This window comes from Pholcus phalangioides, unplaced genomic scaffold (genome assembly GCF_987345545.1).
Source record: "Pholcus phalangioides strain wild (caught in Gottingen) unplaced genomic scaffold, Ppha-v1.0 ptg000001l_1, whole genome shotgun sequence".
Taxonomy (NCBI): Eukaryota; Metazoa; Arthropoda; class Arachnida; order Araneae; family Pholcidae; genus Pholcus; species Pholcus phalangioides.
Window position 1 is genome coordinate 26,005,156 of NW_028301594.1, and position 18,260 is coordinate 26,023,415.

The 18,260-nt window shown below is 32.4% G+C and overlaps 1 protein-coding gene across 1 annotated transcript in view; it reads right to left on the reverse strand.

The window, feature by feature from the left end:
* The window catches only part of Myo10A (unconventional myosin 10A), a 171,308-nt gene that overhangs the window by 81,234 nt on the left and 71,814 nt on the right, over window positions 1–18,260 (reverse strand). The window contains exons 4-18 of the mRNA XM_089232723.1: window positions 16,782–16,870; window positions 16,552–16,615; window positions 15,570–15,679; window positions 13,877–13,951; window positions 11,459–11,659; window positions 10,997–11,060; window positions 9,714–9,827; window positions 9,418–9,579; window positions 9,206–9,322; window positions 7,284–7,342; window positions 6,904–7,027; window positions 6,465–6,692; window positions 5,377–5,580; window positions 3,726–3,883; window positions 3,444–3,614 (exon numbers count right to left, since the gene is read on the reverse strand). Of these exons, the coding sequence (XP_089088849.1) occupies window positions 3,444–3,614; window positions 3,726–3,883; window positions 5,377–5,580; window positions 6,465–6,692; window positions 6,904–7,027; window positions 7,284–7,342; window positions 9,206–9,322; window positions 9,418–9,579; window positions 9,714–9,827; window positions 10,997–11,060; window positions 11,459–11,659; window positions 13,877–13,951; window positions 15,570–15,679; window positions 16,552–16,615; window positions 16,782–16,870 (1,940 nt within the window). The remainder of the gene's footprint in view (window positions 1–3,443; window positions 3,615–3,725; window positions 3,884–5,376; window positions 5,581–6,464; window positions 6,693–6,903; window positions 7,028–7,283; window positions 7,343–9,205; window positions 9,323–9,417; window positions 9,580–9,713; window positions 9,828–10,996; window positions 11,061–11,458; window positions 11,660–13,876; window positions 13,952–15,569; window positions 15,680–16,551; window positions 16,616–16,781; window positions 16,871–18,260) is intronic.

Here is an 18,260-nt window from a genome sequence, read left to right on the forward strand (position 1 = left end):
AAAAAAAATCTTACGGCTTTTTGTGTATTTCTAGGAAAACTTCGTCCTGGTACTGGCTGTACTTTTCGAATTTATTCAGGTTATTAAATTTTTACTGTTTCTGTGAATATCACTTGGTATATTACAGCATGTTAACTTTTGACGAAAACTGCCAGTGATATTGTACCGGTATGATACTCTTACAGATACATGGACTTCATGATACAGCTGTTCATATTATTTGAATTAAGGTGTTTAGACACTATTATTTTCAATGGCGCCGGAGCCAGGGTGCCGGCACCCACGGAAATTTATAGAATGGGTAGGAACACCCCCAGAATTGATTCAGAAATCAAAATTTCTTGCATGAAACTCAAGATGAGCACTCACAGTTTCGAAATGAATTGAATTTGATTGCTTTAAACCAAAAATAGCTGCCTCATATATTCACACACAAGTTAAAATATTCTTTTGTTTATTATAATTTATTAGTTATGTGTAACTGCAAATAGATTATATACCGAAATCTACATGTTGTAATTACTCATATATATATATATATATATATATGACTGTTCTAATTGAAAAAACAAAACTAAATTTTGTTTTCTAAAAAAAAACCTCAAAAAACAATAAACAAATTACTTTAATCAAATCTATTCAAATTTCTTTTAGAAAAGAAAAATAATACAACACTGAATTTAATTTCCAATTTTTTTTATGCATAATAATCAGATTAGTAATATTTGTACCATATAGCACAGTATATATTTTTCGAAATAAATTTCTATAAAAAATAAAAAAACATTTTATTGGGAAAATTTTTTCAAAACGACTTAAAATATTTATAATTTCTATAATTATACAGGGTGGTAATAAATAAACTGACACTACTTAGCTTAATTATACTGACACTACTCAACCTGTGTAGCGACTATTGTGGTGAACGTCATTGACTTGCTATATAGGCTATATACGTTATTTGGACCGTGGGTTTACTGTGATAACAAAACCACCACTTTTTCATCTAGGGGTCAAAAACTTTGGAATATCTTTTTATTGAATCTTTTTTCCCCCATGGTCAATATATCCTGCATACCAAGTTTCATCAAAATACCTCCATCAGAATGGCCATTACATACGTCCGAGCAGTGTCAGTTTATTTATGACTGCCCTGTATTTAAATAATTATATAAATATTTTTATAACTCAAATAATTATAAAAAAGTGTGTGAGATGGGTCCACAATTTTACTAAATTATAATTTTGAACATATGAAACCAGTGTAAAGTACCAGATTACCTTGAAATTTTTTATATTATCATAATATCAAAAATGTCATTAGCTACAAAAAAGCATGATGGTAAACTTCAATACTCTATCATATCAAAACACAAATCTGCTTCAAATAAATTCTTCGCAGCTATATAGACGCAATTTAAACAAATGTATTGAAGAACAATGACAAATGAGATTCTCCAACTTCACCCTAAATATCTCTGATCTGAATTTGTCTGAATATCTTTGAACTGAACATTTCATTATTTTATCAGGAATTCTTTCTTGATTTTCGTTCAAAGAAAATAAAGAAAAACTTCATACTTCATAGAAATAGGTATAATTGATACATAAAGAAAAAACTATATTGTTTCGTTACCTCGATTACTACTACTACTACTTAACTGTACATGCACTTCATACATATTCCTCTATGGAATTTCTGATGAATCAGTGCATGCCAAATGTATGTGTGGTCCTAATGTATTGATGTCATCAGAATCGTGCTTGTTTCATGCTATTGACACTTTACTGCATGTTGTGTTTTCTTTAACACTTTGTTAGCCGAGTGGATAACACATGGGTATTTATTTTGATGAGTATTTATTATTACGTTAGACTTAGATAGATTACATACATATAGATAGGAAGAATTTATAAAGCGGAAAGAACAGAACATTTAGACATCTTGTCTACTTGATGTCCGAGGTGGAACTCCCTAGTTCCCCTTACACAACACTAGGTGGCGTTGTATGTTCTTATCAGTTTAGTTCTTTTAGTCATTTCTTATAAGGACACCACACTGCACACAAACTCTGATCATATTACCATACAGCAATTTATTACCATTGGAGTTCTGTGGGAAATAAAGGCGCTATCCATCGGTGGTCACCCCCAGACTCGTTAGGTAAACAGCTCGTTTCCTATGTTCTTCCCCCAGTTTGAACCCATGAACCCTGATGGTAAACTTCATGGTGGAAGAGGAGCATCTTACTACAGCGCCACTCTGGCACTACAACACTGTCTTCCTGATGGTGCTGCCATCTGTTTCCCATATTTCATAGTAAAGATAGAAAAGCTTGAATTTTCAAGTTACATCAGTAATGTGTTGTAGTTATGCTTGCTCTCTACAGAAAGACTTTTTTAAATGAGATACCGGTTTGCATTCTGTTGTGTTTTCTTTAACACTTTGTTAGCCGAGTGGATAACACATGGGTATTTATTTTGAAGAGTATTTATTATTACGTTAGACTTAGATAGATTACATACATATAGATAGGAAGAATTTATAAAGCGGAAAGAGCAGAACATTTAGACATCTTGTCTACTTGATGTCCGAGTTGGAACTCCCTATTTCCCCTTACACAACACTAGGTGGCGTTGTATGTTCTTATCACTTTAGTTCTTTTAGTCATTTCTTATAAGGACACCCCACATTCATTTCTTGAAGTTTGAAAACTGCAGAAAACCGACTTGAGCAGACCATCACTGTGCATCAACAGTGTTCAAACCTGGGTTATCATGATGAGTCCAGCATGATGCCCACACGACTGCACAACAGCTCTAGATAGCTACTACTACTAAACCACACATGCACCTCGTCCATATTCCTCTGTGGAACTTCTAACAAATTGGTACACGGTGGAAAGTGCATGTACATATGGTGAACCTGACCTGAAGTTTGTTTCTGTGTAATACTAATACAAATACAACGCCACAACAGACAAAATGCCCAACGAGGTGGCTGATAAAAATGCTTGTTATGTATTAGTGCCGCCATCAATTTTTCTAACTCCGGATAACTGCTACTACTTACTCATACATGCATCTCATAAACACCTCTCTGGGGAATTTTATCTAAATGACTACCAATCAGTGATTTAAAAAACCAGCCGAGATGGATATGGGAATGTTTTGAAGATTTGTCAGGAATTTTGACGTTTACATTACAAGCATGAACAAGAATGCCGGGTAATCATTAAAAATGCTCTAAATAGCACTAATGTGAAAAAGAGCACTGATGACTGGCAGCCCTGATAACCACCTAGTACCAAGAAAGCTTTCATAAATATGTATATATCCATAGGCACTGGTGTGTGTTTCATCAGAATTTTACAACAGTAAAAAAAATTAAATTCAGTTATTAATGACAGATTACATTATATAATCTTTGTTCTTTAACTTACCGCTCTGCAAACTGTTGGAACTTCATTCTGACGGGATAGCCCATTTTCCTGATATTGATTGTTTCCAGCATGCCTGAGTAACGAAGTTGCTCCAGCACAATCAACATGTCAAACTTCATTGGAGCTTTGTCGTTGTTTGGCTTGATGCATCTCACAAACCAGGGATGGCACCTGTAATGAGCAAGAGAAAGCAAAGACAATTAGAATCTGCAAAAAATAATCTTCAACAACTTTGACAAAGAGCAAAAAAAAACCAGTTTTGCAGATTAGAAGCATACATACTTTGCCATGGTATCAACTAAAGATTGCAGAGAATCGTGGAACCTTGCACCAACTGTAGGAGTTCTGGGTTTCATTGTGACAAAACGGCCATTGCTCTTACTGATTGTCTTTGCAGCTTCTGCTGTGTCTCTGAGTTCTTGAAACATTTTTGAAATCATCTAAAAGAAAAAATTAATTTATACTTAATGACTTGTACTTAAGTACTTAATATACTTGTGCATCGCCAATGGCATTCTCTAATGAAAAAAAAAACAAACTAGCTGTATAATGAATAAAAATACATAAATAAATAAAAATACCTCATAATCGGTACAAAAAACCGTGTTCAATTTTTCACTGTATTATCGAAAAATATCAAAGTAACGTAACAGGATGAGTAATACATGTTCATGATAATGCTTAATATTTTCATGATAATACTTACAATTTCCATGAATTAATACTTGATGTCATTTTTATTAAATGTCTTTAACATACATTTGTTTAGGTGATAAAGCCAAACAAACCAAAGCCATTACAAACATCGACCAGGAAGCAAGTACAGAAATTAGAAAAAATTAGTAGCATCAATTTGAAGTAAATTAGTGAATTGTAAGTAAAATGTTTTTGCAAACTAATTTATGCAATCTATATGCATAAAATTGATTTTTCATCTCTCTCTGTTTACATATGTTATCAATGCGATTCTCAATGTCTCAATCCTCGACTGAACTTTGCAAACATGTCCGACTATAATAATAGACTACTTCAAATTCAGCACATGTTCAAAATCATCTGATATCCTTTGAGTACATCAGGTAAAGCTGGGCACTATCAGGTATGTCTGCTAGTTTGTCTAAATACCAGTTCCACAGAGAAAAGTAGTTCAGTAGTAGTAATTGTTTGTCTATATATGTTTTGAAGAAGTTTCATAATGTTTCCCTAACTTGAAAATAAAATTCACATGTGTAGAAATTAAAAAATTAAAATTTTCTGATTAGTTTCATCCTAAAGGAATGAAAAAATACAAAATGTTAAAAGAATCGCATGGTTAAGTGACGGGAGAATTTAAATGTTCTTTTTCAGGCAAGGATGGTTGGCTTCGTAACCTTGACAGTGTTTACAAGATCTATTAAAAAAGTTCCAAGTAAATTAATTTTTTTTCAAAAAGTTGAAAAGCAAAATTATAGCATTTAAAATTACATGCCATTCCTCAAAATTACAACTTATTTTTGCATCAGTTAACTGTTCAAATTCATTTTTATTCGTCCCACTAACTGCTATATGAATACCTAAGGATTAATCCCCCCTATCCCATTCTATTTATAAATGTATATTCAACCAAACAATATTGAATAAATACAAATGTATGTCGTGAAAATTTTGTGCAATGATACCCTCCATAACAACACATCCCGTTTAGCAATACCTTCTTCCAGTCCCTTGAGTATTGGTATATAAGAGTTTAATTTTATATACATATTGATTAAAATGATTCTTCTTCAAAACAGAGGAAATAAAACTAAAATTTATTAATAAAAAAAACCATAGATATAAAATATTGTTATTTTGTATATAGTAGTAAAATACTTTGTTATTTTGAAAGAAAAAAATAATTTTATTTTCATATTGCGGAATAAAATAATTTGGCAAAGACAAAAAAAAAACTTACTGGTAATTTACTGCTTATAAGTAAGTCTACTACATCAGCTCTTAAAGTGTCTCTGTTTTTGTCGAGGAATCCATCAACTGAATACCACACTTGACCAGCATAGTGCTTCACTCCGAATTCCATAGATGACATACGTGGTCGACTGTACAGCTCATTCAGAGCATGATTATAATGGCATTTCTCCAAGAAAGATAAATCTGTAGCCTATGAAATAGAAAAATAGTATGATATATAAAAATATAATGTATAGAAAATATAAATGCACAGTTAGATGAGTATGTTTTCTACTCACATAATGTTAATTTCTTTTACATAGATTAAACACAAGAAATCAATAGGAAAAAATAACACTACCTTTGAATGTTTATGAAATTTCTTTTAAAATGAAGGAAAATTCAGTTGTTTTTGTTTCAACTATGAAGATATTTATAAAATTATAAAAGACGAGTTATAAAATTTCATATATATTTTTTTAGTGAAAAACTATATGTACAAGAGAATGTCATGCAACCCAATATAAAAACTAAAATAAATAAATTATACTTCTCTTCCTACAAATTAACACAAGGTAATTTTTTCAGGCCATTCTAATCACATGATCATGTTATCAAAATCTGACCAGATGTTTTGTGTGCAGGCTGCAGCTTAAGCTGAATTCATCAGTGTAAATTGTACTGATGAAACAAGAACTCTTCTTGAATTGTTTCAACTCTTTATGTAAGTCTTTTTAACAAAAAAAAGCCCAAGATGATGTACCACAAAATCTGGCACCTTATGCAACATGGAATGAAACAGGGATTAAGTTAAAGCATTCTAAGTGAAATTCTCATTTACTTTATGATCATTATAATATCCACTGATGATGCAGGCTATAGTTGCAGTGGATAATTTTTCAAATTTTATTTTGAACTTTTAGCCTCCATACAATAGTGCAGAAGAATTGTGTTGTTTGTAAAATGACTATTAGTCGGAAACAATTAAAAATACTAAAGGAAAACATTTTTTTTATCTACCAAGATTGAAAAAATTGTATTATAATCTTGGGAAGTCACACTTTTTTCACCATGATTGAAAAAAATTTATTATACCTTCGGGAAATTGCTTTCATCATCTAGCAATGGGAGAATGCCGACCGGTTTTTTGGCAATGAGATTCAAAACAGGTTGATTATCCTGGTAGTTGATGGGTTGCCATTCAATCCTCTCCTTTGCATACTCTTGCTGCTCAAGCTTGAAGACGTGCTTATTGAAATAAAACTGCAGAGTCTCATTGGCATAATTGATGCAGAGTTGTTCAAAGCTGTTTTCTTTAAAGTCCTAGTGGTAGAAGAATAAATATATGTGATGAAAAAAAAAATCATTGCTTTTGTAGTTCTTACATAATTATTTTTCATACCGAAAATAATAGTTTTGTGCATGAATGGTCCTAAATTAATTAAATGAAAATATGTGTGCACATAATAAATGATTCATATAAAAAACATACTTGAAAATTCCAACTCGGTATTGAAAAGAAAATCACACATACCTCAAATCCAAAGATATCCAAAATGGCTATAGATGTTTTCCTGGTTCCTTTGAAAACAATATTATTGATTCTCTGCACAAGCCACGAGAAAAGACTGGAATACAATGCCTTGGCTACAGCATCACTGAAATCCAGAATTATTGACATTAATTTCATAAAAATAATTTTATGCACACCACACAATTCAATACTCATATTTATTTACACAATTATCATATGAAAAAAGATTGATACAAAATAACAATAAATTAATTCACGTATCTGGCAAATTAATACTATTCATATATGTAGATCTTGATATAACTTTTTTTCATAGAAACATTATGAAACAATATCAGAGTTTAATGAAACCTGATGGCCTTGTGTGTAACACTACTTACCGAGCGTCAAGTGCTTGATCAATATTAAGAGGTGTCACTACCCTTTCATTCCTTGTTTCCTGTATAGAAAACAAAATTAAAGTAAAAAAATTATATTAAATTATACACAGGTTTACTACAGGAAAGACAAAAGTGTGGAAAATTCATAAACATGAATGATAAGAATATGATAACTTGAATGTACTGTATTTAGCTTACTTTCTCTGCAGTGTACGAGTTACATCAATACACATACATTGACAAAAAACCCTAGCATGCTGCATATTACTACTAAACCCCATACACATTCCTCCACAGAATTTTGTATGAATGATGCGTACCAGAATGTGCATTCTGAGTTGTATGTGCTGTCCCTAATGTATTCATGTTGTCAGAGTTGTGTTTGTTTTGTGTTATTGCTGGTGCAATACTATGTGGACTCATGTTTTAGTTACTGAAAGAGTAACTAAATTCATTCTAACGGTTCACATACACGGGACAACGAAACCTCACTACAATGATAATCAATATAACCATAAATCCCTTGACAACTATATTTTTCTTTGTCCGCAGAGTATCTGTATATCAAGATTATACAATTTTTGGTGAAAGTTTCTTTTTTTTAATTTTAATTATGTCAAAAATTTAATTAATAATTCAATTACTAATAAATTTAAAGTTTAATCAGGAGAAAAAAAAACAGTATTAAATATCTGTATAAAAATGATTGAAAAAAACACATTTTGAACTATTTCACCAGCTTTTAATGTTCAAAATGTACAAATAAATTGAGAAAATTCTAGTGCATGTAATGTTGCGTTAAAGATTATGTACAGTATGTTTAGATTACGTTTACTTAAGTAGATGTACAAATTTTTAACAATAATTCAACCATACATGAACTGGTAAACATTCTTCTGGGAAATTTCCAATGATTTGGCGCATGCTGGAACTGTCCCAGAGCTGCTCTCAGCACCTGGAACTAGCTTGTGATCATACGCACGAGAAAACCAATTAATTAATCATTATTTCCTCAATATGGGTTAAAGGATATTTATTTACGTGGATAATGAATACATATGCGGGAACATATTTAAAAATGCAGACATAAAACTAATATATTCACATTGATAATGTTAATCCTTGAGTGAGAGAGAGATGGAGAATGCAATAATGCAAGACTTACACCTTTGTCTCGGTCATCTAAAGTCTAGTTAAGTGAGTAGCTTGCTACAGAATGTATGTTCTGAGAGTGTGTGTGACCATACTGTATTTATTGTCTCAGTTATGCATGTTTTGTATTCAAGTGATGCTGCCATCTGCCTGTCTTATTTTGAAGTGAAAATGGCAGATTCATGAATTTTCATGTTATTTAAGTTTTGTGTTGAAAGTTTTCGTACTATCTGTGGAGAGACTTTTTGAATGGGAGAACGGCTCATATTTGCACCTTAAAGTTGGAAACAGAGATTGACAGTGTGTGTCCATAAGATTGAATAATTAATTAAAACATAACTTTTTACAGTCTTCAGACATTAGATCAACGCACAAAATATTTGTTTTTTTTCCATGGTAACTATCTACTGATACACAAATTTAGAAATAAAAAGTTTAGGTGAAAAATTCACTGCTGAAATTATAATCATAATGATGGTGTATGAAAACGCCACTTGTTTCAGATTTTTGAAGGGGGGAAAAACATGTTATATATCGGCAATTTTGATATGGAGTTTTATTCTGGCCGCTTAAATCAAATTATTCTGTTTTCAATAAAATTGAATGCATGAAAAATTTTTTAATTGAGAAATGTTTTACTGCACTCAGTTAAATTTAGGAAAATATAGGGATATGACATAGTCTTGAAGATAGGAAAATGACATACTTTATCTTGACGAAAGAAGAAATGTATAAATGAATTAGATTGAGAAAAATGCATTATGACTCACAGTAATTTTTGTAGTGATTGCGCTCAGGATGCCATCTAAAGAAAGTTGCAAGAGATGAGAAGCCCACCGTATTTCTGCATCACTTCCTATCTCTACACCTTCTTGGCCATGCTTCAGCTACACGTAATAATCATAAATATTTATCAGCAAAATAAGAAATAAAATACATTGAAAGCAATAATATTAGCTATAACATATGAATGATAGAGTACCTGTTTTCTATGAAAATAAATATTTCCTAAATGCAACACTGAAGCTAATATCCTGAAGATGGTATCTTGTTCCTCGGATGTGAAACTTAGAACCTGCATGGCTGAAAGAAGTGACCTGAAGTCCTCTCCGTCATCTTTACATTTGATCTTGAAGCACCCACCCTTGAGAAGATGAAAAAAAAAAAATTGGCATGTTTATCAATGCTGAAATAATTGTCTGAATTTATGATCCCCATTGGTACGATCAAGCATTAACAAAAAAATAAAAATAACTACTGAAAATTGAAAAACCTCACCTGATTCAAATAAAAGTAGTTGTCCGCTGATTGGAGGCCATATTTTTCTTTCTCTTGTTCACCAAGGCCATTTAACATTTCATAAAACACATGGTAGTTACGTTCATCTGGAGCCTTTATAAAAAGTAATATAATTTTATTAAAATGGTAAAAAAGAAAAGCTTTTATGATAGTTGAGTAAGATATATATTACCACATATTTTACTCTTGCTAATCCAAATTGCAGCAAAGTAATTTCTTTGAAGGTATATCTGCTACTACTAATACTAATCAACCACACATGCAGTTCATAAACATTCCTCTAAGAATGAAGAATTTCCAATGAACTGGTATGTGTCGGAACACATGTTCTGAGTGTATGTGTGAAGCTAACACATTGTTTGAATTATTCGTGTTTCATGTTCTGCTGGTGGTGACATCTGTCTTCCATGTTTTAAGTGAAAATAACAGATGCCCCAATTTTTGTGTTACACAAGTAGTATTGTGTTGAAGATCTGCCTGCTCTCTGCAGAGACACAGGCTCGCATTTGTGCATGGAAGTTGAAAAAACAGAAAAACCAACTTCAGCCGACCACCCCTGTGCCCCCCAACAGAGTTTGAACTACATATATACCAACCTTGTTGTTCTACAATGCTATTGAACAAATTCTAGTTGACATAAAAATTTTTGATTTCAAATAACTAATTTCATTTTGTAATTTCTCCAGAACTTTCAATAAGAAAGAATTAGCAATTTTTAAATCTGAGATTCCCAAATCTTTCAAATTGGTGATTAAAAACACTAATGGGAGTATAAAAATTTCTCCTCTCCCTCAGTCCTGGAGCCGGGCTCATAGTGTGAGATCTTTTGAGGGCCCCAGACCAGGATTTTTTCATAGGGTCCCTCCCCTATGGGGAATAATAGTGTAATAAAAACAAAAATATGATTTGTCCTGTGTCCCCGGGCTAAAGCCCTGCCAGCCTCACCTTTTTCTGGGGCCATGAGAGGGAACCCAGAATTAGAATTTCAAATGTCTCTGCTCAATCTTAAGGCTCTTTGAAGAGGCCCTAAAGTGCAGTGGGCCCTAAGTGCACACCACACTAAATATAATAGTCCTATTACTGATTTCAATTTAATCCCCCCCCCCCACCTCCAAGATATCTTTCAGTGCTGTAGCTTAATTTCAATGAACTCATTGTTTTTTAGAATCCTTAGTTTCTAGAAATTCAACTATTTCTAGAAAATTAATATATTATTCACTGAAATCTTGAAGATGAAAGTTGATAAAATAAAGAATTCATACCTGAGTGACTATCCTTGATTTCTCTAGAAGATATTCCGTGGTTCTGGCTCCAGTTATGACACCACTGGAAGGGAAGTAACATTCAATTTTATGTCAATAAAGTTATCAAATATGTATCAAAACGTTTCAATTTTTTTTAAACAAATATATAAATAGATGTTCTGGTATGGATGATCACACAAACATACAATACTTAAGTTAGAGTGTTTATCTTTAAATAATCTTTGATAATACATTTGTGACATTCACAAGGAAATAAATCAATTCCTTTGCTGTGACGTGTGTGTGTATGTATATATATATATATTATTTATTTATTTAGCTGATATATGATATAGTGATAAATAAAAAAAAGCACCATTATGCATGAATGTTCTATAATGATCAAAAAATGTTCATAATCAAATTCGATAAAACAAGTATATTTTAGAAAGGCAGGGAAAAAAACTGAAAGGTACTTACTCTTTGAAATGAACTTCCATGTATTTCCCAAAACGACTCGAGTTGTCATTGCGGACTGTCTTTGCATTCCCAAAAGACTCTAGAAGAGGATTGGCCTCTAAAATTTGTTCGGTAATGAGATTGCTAGGGCTTTTGTTCACTGCAGCCAAGTACTGCATAATCAGCTTTGTGCTCTCAGTCTTTCCAGCACCACTTTCACCACTTTATAGAGAAATAAATCAATGGCAAAATAAATAAAAAACTTTTGATAACCAGATGTAATTTTTTTTTAGAAGTCAATGTTTATATATAATTATCAATAACTCAGAAAAGCAGATCGAATTAAATAATATAGTTAATAAAATAAATGTGAGAATTGGCATTCTGCATAATGTACAGCTAAGTTTTAAACAAAAAAACTATACATTTACTTAAATATCATTGCACTTATATATTTTAACCTTTTGAGTACCAACAGAACATGTGTCCCACTAGTTCGAAAATTACTATTGTGACTGTCATCTTCACGAAACTGATTATAATGAATTCCAGAGATAGAAATGACCAATTATGTAACCTTGTGTTTACCTTAAAAGTAATTCAAATTGAAAAAAAATCTTGCTTATCTGAAACTTAATTTTTTTTTTTTTTTTAAAATGATTGAGTTTTTAAGAATTTTTTATTCAATCAGAAAAAAAAAATTTATTCAGCTAAAATCACAATTCAAAAATATTTTCCACTTGATCATTCAAGCTGTATCAAAACTGCCGTAAACTACTGTACACACAGGTCGATACAAATGAAAAAATATATATATTTATTACATTAGTTCAGAAGGTCAAAGAGATTTGAATTCCGTTTGAAGAAATGAGTGGGAACCGATGCAATATTTGTGAGGAGATTGATTATCTGAAACTCTTATTCAACAAACATATACACACACAAACCTAAAAAAAAGGGGGGTAGCCCCTTCATGTGCATTCTTTTGGCAACGAATTTGGACGATCTTTATCTTTATTTGACGTATAAGCAAATCTGAAAAAACTGGTTTCTTTTTTCCATGGTAGAAATACAAGGGGGTGGGGGGGAAAGTACAGTAGATTTCTCTTTTGGTCTCACCCTCTCTTCCTCACTATTCCCCATTTGTTTTCTTTATCCTTCTTATATATGTGTGTGTATAGTAGAAAAGATATATATACACTTTATATGGGGGGATCACTAAACACGTGTAAAGAAAGAATAGAGGGAGAGAAACAACTTACGTTTATAGGGCTGCAATGAAATTTCGCTATGTTGAGAACACAGGTAAAAAAACCAGATAGAAAGAGCTGGAAAGAATTTCTTCCATTTGCGTTAAGACGAGATATCTCGTCCCTGATTGTTAACTCCCTTACAGCGGCAATCTTAACATATCTCGTTTAACATGATCCGCGTTATTTTGGCAATCCCGAAATATCTCGGGTTCTTGAAACCATCTCTTTTCGGCATTGACGAGTCCAGTTAGCTCTGTGCAAGTCTTTTCCCTAATAACATGTTTTCCTTTCCCCTGTACTCTCAACCAACTGCTAGTGGGCGGAGTCGGCTTTCGCGTAAAGTCTGATAACAGAATGGGGGGGGGGGGGAAAGACTATATTTTTATTTTTCCTTCAAGGTAGTGTAGGATTATTTTGTACAGCATATAAATAACAGAAAACGACAGTTTTGTCCTCTCTTCCTTGTTTTTGAAAAAAAAAATTCGGTGTTGGGGGGGGGGGAAGCATTTATCAGCTCATGAAATCGGAAAAAAAAAGTTGTTCTTGAAAGTAGGTGGCAATTTCTAAAAGGTTCTAAAGGTCTAAACTATATATATATTTTTTGAACAATAGTGATTTATAGTTATTTCTTCAGTGATTTTTACTGTGGCAGTTATGATGCGAATCAGGAAAATTTTAAAAATCACTCAAAGAGATTATGGGGTTAAAAACATTGCTTAAAACAGGGCGGCCTTCCAAGTATGCCTCTTATCAGAAAGTAGTCGCGAACCTGAACCCGGAAATGACCAAGTTGCTATGCAACAATGTCACAAGAATATTATTATTGAAGTAGGCTTTTTTCTGGCAATAAATGTGGACATTTGCACCCAAGACCTTCACGAAAAATTACGCATATGCTCCTAGCCATATTACTTTTTTGGAACCAACTGAACCGGAATCTCCCGAAGGATTCTCATGGAATTGAAATGCCTAAACTGAACTCTAAACTGCTTTATATGAGTCTAATTATAGTAAAAGTAATTCTCATTGACAACAGAAAAACATAAAAACTAAAGTCAGCATAGAGTTGATCTATTATAGTGACAGAAAACAAAAACGGTCCATGTATAAGTGGATTCAATTTAAAAAGAAAATTACTTCACAATATTCTGAAATAACCAATACATTATATTTGACAGTAACTTACCTGATAACAACAACTTGGTTTTCATTGTCTTTGCTCATTTTCCCATACGCAGAGCTGCCGATAGCAAACAGATGCCTAATTTAAAATAATTTAAATCATTAAATAACACAAGAAATCCGCACCTAGAAAACATCGTATTTTTTTGCCATCATCGAAGCAACACTACTATCTGAGGTCTATCACCAAAATGTCAAATTCAGCACATACTACACATACACACACACACGTGCGCCGCCGTAACATAGCTATAGAAAGGAGAAAAAATAAGGAATCGTTCGAGTGAAAGCTATTTGACCCATTTGCGGGAAATACCGTGCATGAATGTATAAAAAAAAGAGCCATTTAGAAGAAAAAAAAAAATGAATAAAACTTTTCACACATAATGGAGAATCTCGTTTTCTCTATTATAAGCAATGAAAAAAAATGGTTTCACATGACAAATCTTGAAAATGCTATCGCGTGTTATAGCCGATGCAGCCGCGGGAGTCATGAAAGTACGATCATCATCAGTATTTATTGTATTAGAAATGATTTACGACGAACGTAAAAATTGTTCCGCGAGAATGTCATTTTCTTATGTTCTTTCGGTGCGGAAGTTTTAAAGAGGCATGAGAAACCATGAAATGGAAAAAATTCCAACACATGAACGCAACCAGTCTCGTCTTCAAGCACATGGGCTCACCCGGACACGGCCCGAGGGCTTCCAGTGCAGAGCAGGGCTTCATGATAGTGAGGTCTAGTTACGATTTTCGAGAGAAATATGTAAATTGGTAGGAAGGTTCCTCCAGCAGGTGAAAAGACTCCCCCCGACTCAGAAAAATCTTTGTCCAGGAGCTTATGATTCTGTCAAGACGGTGGTCCTGAATGTCAGGTCCCGCATGTCAGGTCTCTTATGTCCTAAGCGCAGTAAAATATTTTGTTTCTTCCTCACCCAACTCTTATGCCTCTTTGTGCATATGTTGCACATGTTTGAACATGATCGTACTTAACTAAAGCCGGGATTGCACTATAAAAGTTTGATAAAAGATCTTTTACAAAACTTGAAAAAGAAACAACCGATAAGACTAATAAGACTATAATGTAAAAATTTAATATGTTTTCAAATGAAAAAGAGTACCTCATCGAAAAAGATTTGACATTCTATGTGGGGGGGGGGTCTGGGGTCTTTAGGGATTTCTGCTGTGCCACTTTAAGGGTTTATGAATTCTTGTAATAATATCCTTGAAACATATGTAGCCGGGAATGAGATTCTTCATTAAATCTCATTTGAATCATACTGAATAGCTCCTGCTTTGATGAAAGCTGCATTCTTCGTGTCAAATTTTTGAAAATTTCTCCCATTATATAAGTACAGTAAAACCTCTCTTTTGCGGACACCAATGGGATAAAAAAGTTCGTCCATAAATGAGGAGGTGACAATTAATCAGAGGTTTGAAATGCATACTTTTATTGCACAAGGGGAAATTATTTTGCCTTAAAGGAGGGGGTGACCGCATCTGAGGGGTGCGTATTAAGAGGAGTTTTACTGTAAATACAAAGTTTTAATAATTTTTTTCCGTTCATAATGATACATGCTATATACAGGTAACTTATGCACTGAATGTTAAAAATTCAAAAAGATCATACGTACACCGTATTGAAAGGAGCAAATTTATTACACAAGTCGGATTATGCCTATAGGAAAGAAACTTACGGAGGCAAAGTTCCCAAGATCTGACCTTCATATTTCTTGACCATCTTTAAACCGTAGATGTCGAACATTTTATAAGGATTCACGGCTACCAATATGCTTCCAGTATATGTCTAGAAAAAGAAAAATGATGTATGCAATATAATAGTAAACGAGTGAGTGCTTATTGCGAGAATATTCTTAAAAAATTACAATATTCAATTTAAACCTGGGTCTCACGAATTTTCAATCCACTACGCAAGGGTATCCAAAATTAATGCATATACAATCGAAAGTGTGAAGAAAAACTACAATCAGTTCGCAATAATCCGAATATCTGTTTAAGTCGAAGTTTTCACTCAGCCCCAGAACGTTTTCCGTGTTTTAGCGTTAAAATTTTCTCTTAACTCGAAGTTTTTCCTTTAAGTCGAAGTTTTCAGGACTACTAGAAATTCAAAAAATAACATTTAGCAATAGAATTCAATGTTTAGCAACAGAATTCAGAATTATTTTGCATTTAGCAATAGAATCCAGTAGATTCAATTATCTGCTTACAAAAAGCAAATGACTTTCGCACGAAAACTAGGACAAAAAGAAAGGGACAGTCAAAAAATCACTGCATTTTTTGACAGAACTAGCGTTTTATTGACAGTTCGATTCATTTATACGAGTATCATGTATGCGTCTGTTTCCATAATACAGTGTATAGTTTATTTATGAATATTCTCATCCAATAATTAAAAATTATTAAATTAGGACAACTTATATTTCCGAATTTCTCTATCCCCAGTAGTTTTGCTAATACAATATCCGTAAAAACACCGCTGTTATTTTAATAGACCTTTCTTTTTCCCCAACTCTGAAATCGGAATTTTCGATAACTAACGATAAATCGAAGTTTTTTGTCGGCCGCTGCACATTCGACTTATGGAGATTTGACTGTACGCCCCAGACATTGATAGAAGGAATAGCGTAAAAAATGAAAAAAGATGCACGATGAACTCACATATATCATCTCCTTGTCGTAACGAATCTTCAAATTCCACAGTAAAGAAGCTTCGTTGAGATCTCTGCATAAGGGGGAAAAAAAGAGTTTAAATGTCACTCAAGTATAGCAAGATAATCCGAGAAATATACAAAAATCAAGACCAGACATTTTTTTAACTTTGATTGTCTTCAAGAAAGAAGCACTTATATGTGAGAATTATATTTGTTGACAGAACTGATTTCACGTACACTAGCTCTATCATATCCTCGAAGCCATTTTCACCAAGATCTTGTCTTTTCTTCACGCTTTCCAGGCTGTGGAGCGTAAACGTCTGAGGCTAAAGGAAAAAAAAATACAATTAAATATTTTTTATGTAAATTATAAAATGGCGGTTGTTTCTTGAAATAAACAACACATTTGCATAATACGCAGCAGAATGAAGAAATCGTCACAATATTGTTCCCAATTTACATAAATGACATATCCAAACTTCACATAAATGGTAAATTAATCTCATTCGCAGACGATACAATACTGTATGTTGATGAAACTAAAATTTAATATTAAAAAAAAGTTGAAGACCTATTTAAAATCAGTACTTGGCTTAAGAAAAGTAAACTAAAACTAAACATACAAAAAACTAAATACATCTGCTCCAAAACAAGAAATATAAACAGTTTGACAAATTTAAGTATGAAAATTCATGATCATTGTCCGTGTCAACATATTTTACAATGTAACTGTCAAGAAATATAAAGAGTTCATGAATACGACTACCTAGAAATAATAATACAAGATGAGATTTAAAATGAAACTCAATGTGAAAAAATAATAAAAAAAAAATTAAGAATATATGCAGCAATATATTATATAGACTAAGAGACACAATAGACAATAACTTTCTAAAAGATTTATTTTATGCTTGGATATTTTTATTCAATAGTAACACATGGAATCACTGCTTGGGGAGGTGCATTTATCAAACAAATATACAAAAACTAAATAATATATGTAAGAAAATAAGAGATCCCAAATAACAAACACTAAAATAAACATCAACAAAACAGAATGTCATAAGCTAACTGTGAAACAAAATTGCATTTATAGGCTAATAAAATATTCATTTTAAAACAATAAATGGTTAGGAAAGAAACAAAACAGAGGTTCATCTAGATTAAATAATTTATATCAAGTGCTGAAAACAAATAAAACATTATTCCCCAAAAGAGTCATAGATATAATGCTCCAGAAATAATGAATCTATACCATGCAATCAATGCAGAATTTCTTTGTTTCAGAAATACACAAAAATAAAAATTAAGAAATATACTTTATATGAAACAATTACCAACCTGCATAAACCACAATAGGCTGTTGCTGAAATAATATTATAGAGAAACTCTTACAGACCTGCTCAAAGGACATTCATGTCCCTTGAAGTCAAAAGTGTGTTATATATGTATATTGTATAGATGTTGTGTATATTTACATATTCTGTATTTGTGTAAATTAAAAAAATAAAAAATGAATTTTGCTGCTTAACGTATTCACTGAACCTTTCTCTCCAGAGCTGAATTCAAATTCTACATAATTAACCATATTTTTCGGAATAATCACCACATGAGCGTATGCACCATAGTGTTGGGAAAAAACATTCAAATGTATTAATGAGCAACACGCTATTCTAGGATTCTGTGTGCAATAGTGTTAACTTCTATATTCCTTGT